The following is a 1,947-nucleotide window of genomic DNA, read 5'->3' on the forward strand; positions in this document are numbered from 1 at the left end:
GCGAGAAGCGCGTAGTGTCAGGCATGCACAGGGTTTACACGGGGAGGACGCAGGGTGATGGGGAGGGAGGGTTAGGACAGCCCCGGCACATACGTCTCGTGACCTGGTTTTTCGCCGGCAAAGACCGCCCCTCACCCCATGTCTCACTCCTACACACCGCCACAGGAGCATGGCAACGGTCAAAACCGATGCATGCATCATTTTACTTGCTTTTCTTTGTCCCTACGTCGTCCGATCGTTTCCTGGGTCGCAGCCACAGCCGCCGCGCTCCACAACCTCCATCCCGACCTCCCCTTTCGCTCCCACCAAACCAAGCTGCGCACCTCTTCCTCCTCACGAAAGCATTTTTAATAGCGACCTGTCGCCGACTTCAAAGCTGCCAGGCAACTTTGATTTGGACACGTGGGCATCGCTTTTTGCATCTTTGGACGAGGATGAGGCCGTGGACTATTGGATAGAAGACTGGGAGGGGGTTATTCCCGAAGATCTACATGGAACTTTCTTGACTGTCGGGCCCAGCAAATATGAGCGTGGCGGTGTCCCAATAAAATGCTGGTTGGAGGGTGACGGAGCCATGACGGCTATCTCCTTCAACAAGGGGAAGGTGCATGTGAAGGCACGGTTCATTGAGACGAAAGCCTACTTGGAAGAAAAAGTTGAAGACCGTTTCCTTTATCGAGGACAATTCGGGACAATGAAGACAGGTCGACATGGCTGGAGCGCATTCAAAGACAGTTTTTTAAAAATTCGACTTCCCCCGATAAATGCATTCGACATGAAGTTCAAGAATCCGAGTAACACCAAGCCTCTCTACTGGGGTGGTAGGCTCTTGTCCACTTTCGAGACTGCCCTGCCTCACGAATTGGACACCCAGACATTGGAGACAAAGGGTGAATTTGACTTTGGTGGACTAATGAGGCCAGGAGAGGCCATCACATCCGCAGATCCCGTGCTGGACGCCATACTGCAGAAGAAAAGTGGACATGCTTTTACGGCCCATCCTCGTATCGACAAGGCCACGAAGCGCCTACTAGGGTGGAGCTGGAAGACCTTACTCCCAAAGCATTTTGGTGTACCTGATCCTCGTCTGTGGCGGAGCGCCAAAGGGAAAAAAAGCAGGACGGAAAGCCGTGGTGCCGGTCTGGAAGTGACATTCTATGAGTGGGATGAGGCCTTTGACCTGCCCTTTCCCCCCGTGACCATACGCGTTTCCGATTGTCCATCTCCACCACACGACTGGGTGGTCACACCTAATTACTACGTGTGGATGCAGTCCGCTTTTCGCTTGAACTTGCTGCCCTGCGTCTTGGGTTTGAAAGGGCCCGGCGAGTGCATGGTCCCCGTCAAGGGAGAAGAGGCACGGGCCGTGGTCCATTTGGTGCCTCGTCCGGGGGGGAGGCACGCTGGAAAGCCGCCTGTGGCTATCGAAATGGAGCCCTACTTTATGACTCACTGGAGTCACGCCTTCGATGTGGAAGGGGATGGGGAAGAAGGAAACAAAGTGGTGGGTTTCGCAGCTGGCTGGGACAAGTCTTTGTTCTCGCCTGCCAACGACGACGGCCACATGTTCGGGCACACCTACCGCGGCGCCCCTGACTTCTCCCGTCTACCTATCATCCGCTACTACCGCCTGGACGTGGACTTGGAGCGAAAGAGAGCCTCATTCGTGGCGGTGCCATCCTTAGCCAAGACTTTCCTTGACTTCCCCAAAGTGCACCCCCGGTTCGAGGCGGAAGGGGCTCCGCGACACGTGTGGGCTATGGCGTGCAATGACCGCGGAGTCTCGTCGCCGCCGCAAGGATACGTCCACCTGGATCTGGGCACGGGCTTGGTGGAAAGCTGGCACGCGCCTTCCTCTGCAGCGGCATTGGCAGCAGCGCGACAAGCACCTTCTTCCTCCCTGCCCTCGATGTTCGCGTCGCCCCCTCTTTCTTTGAGCGCGGTGGA

The 1,947-nt window shown here is 56.3% G+C and overlaps 2 protein-coding genes across 2 annotated transcripts; both read left to right on the top strand.

Annotated features, from left to right (window-relative positions):
• Positions 1-438: 438 nt before the first annotated feature.
• Positions 439-818, top strand: NGA_2043620 (uncharacterized protein; the record flags this gene model as incomplete). Its single annotated transcript, XM_005856162.1, has 1 exon — positions 439-818. A coding segment is annotated over one exon (265 nt), but the record flags the coding sequence as incomplete, so codon positions are not given.
• A 160-nt stretch (positions 819-978) lies between these two features.
• On the top strand, positions 979-1,415 carry NGA_2065020 (retinal pigment epithelial membrane protein; the record flags this gene model as incomplete). Its single annotated transcript, XM_005856163.1, has 1 exon — positions 979-1,415. A coding segment is annotated over one exon (437 nt), but the record flags the coding sequence as incomplete, so codon positions are not given.
• Positions 1,416-1,947: the final 532 nt, after the last annotated feature.

Source organism: Nannochloropsis gaditana, assembly GCF_000240725.1.
Source record: "Nannochloropsis gaditana CCMP526 unplaced genomic scaffold scaffold029, whole genome shotgun sequence".
NCBI classification, from domain to species: Eukaryota; class Eustigmatophyceae; order Eustigmatales; family Monodopsidaceae; genus Microchloropsis; species Microchloropsis gaditana.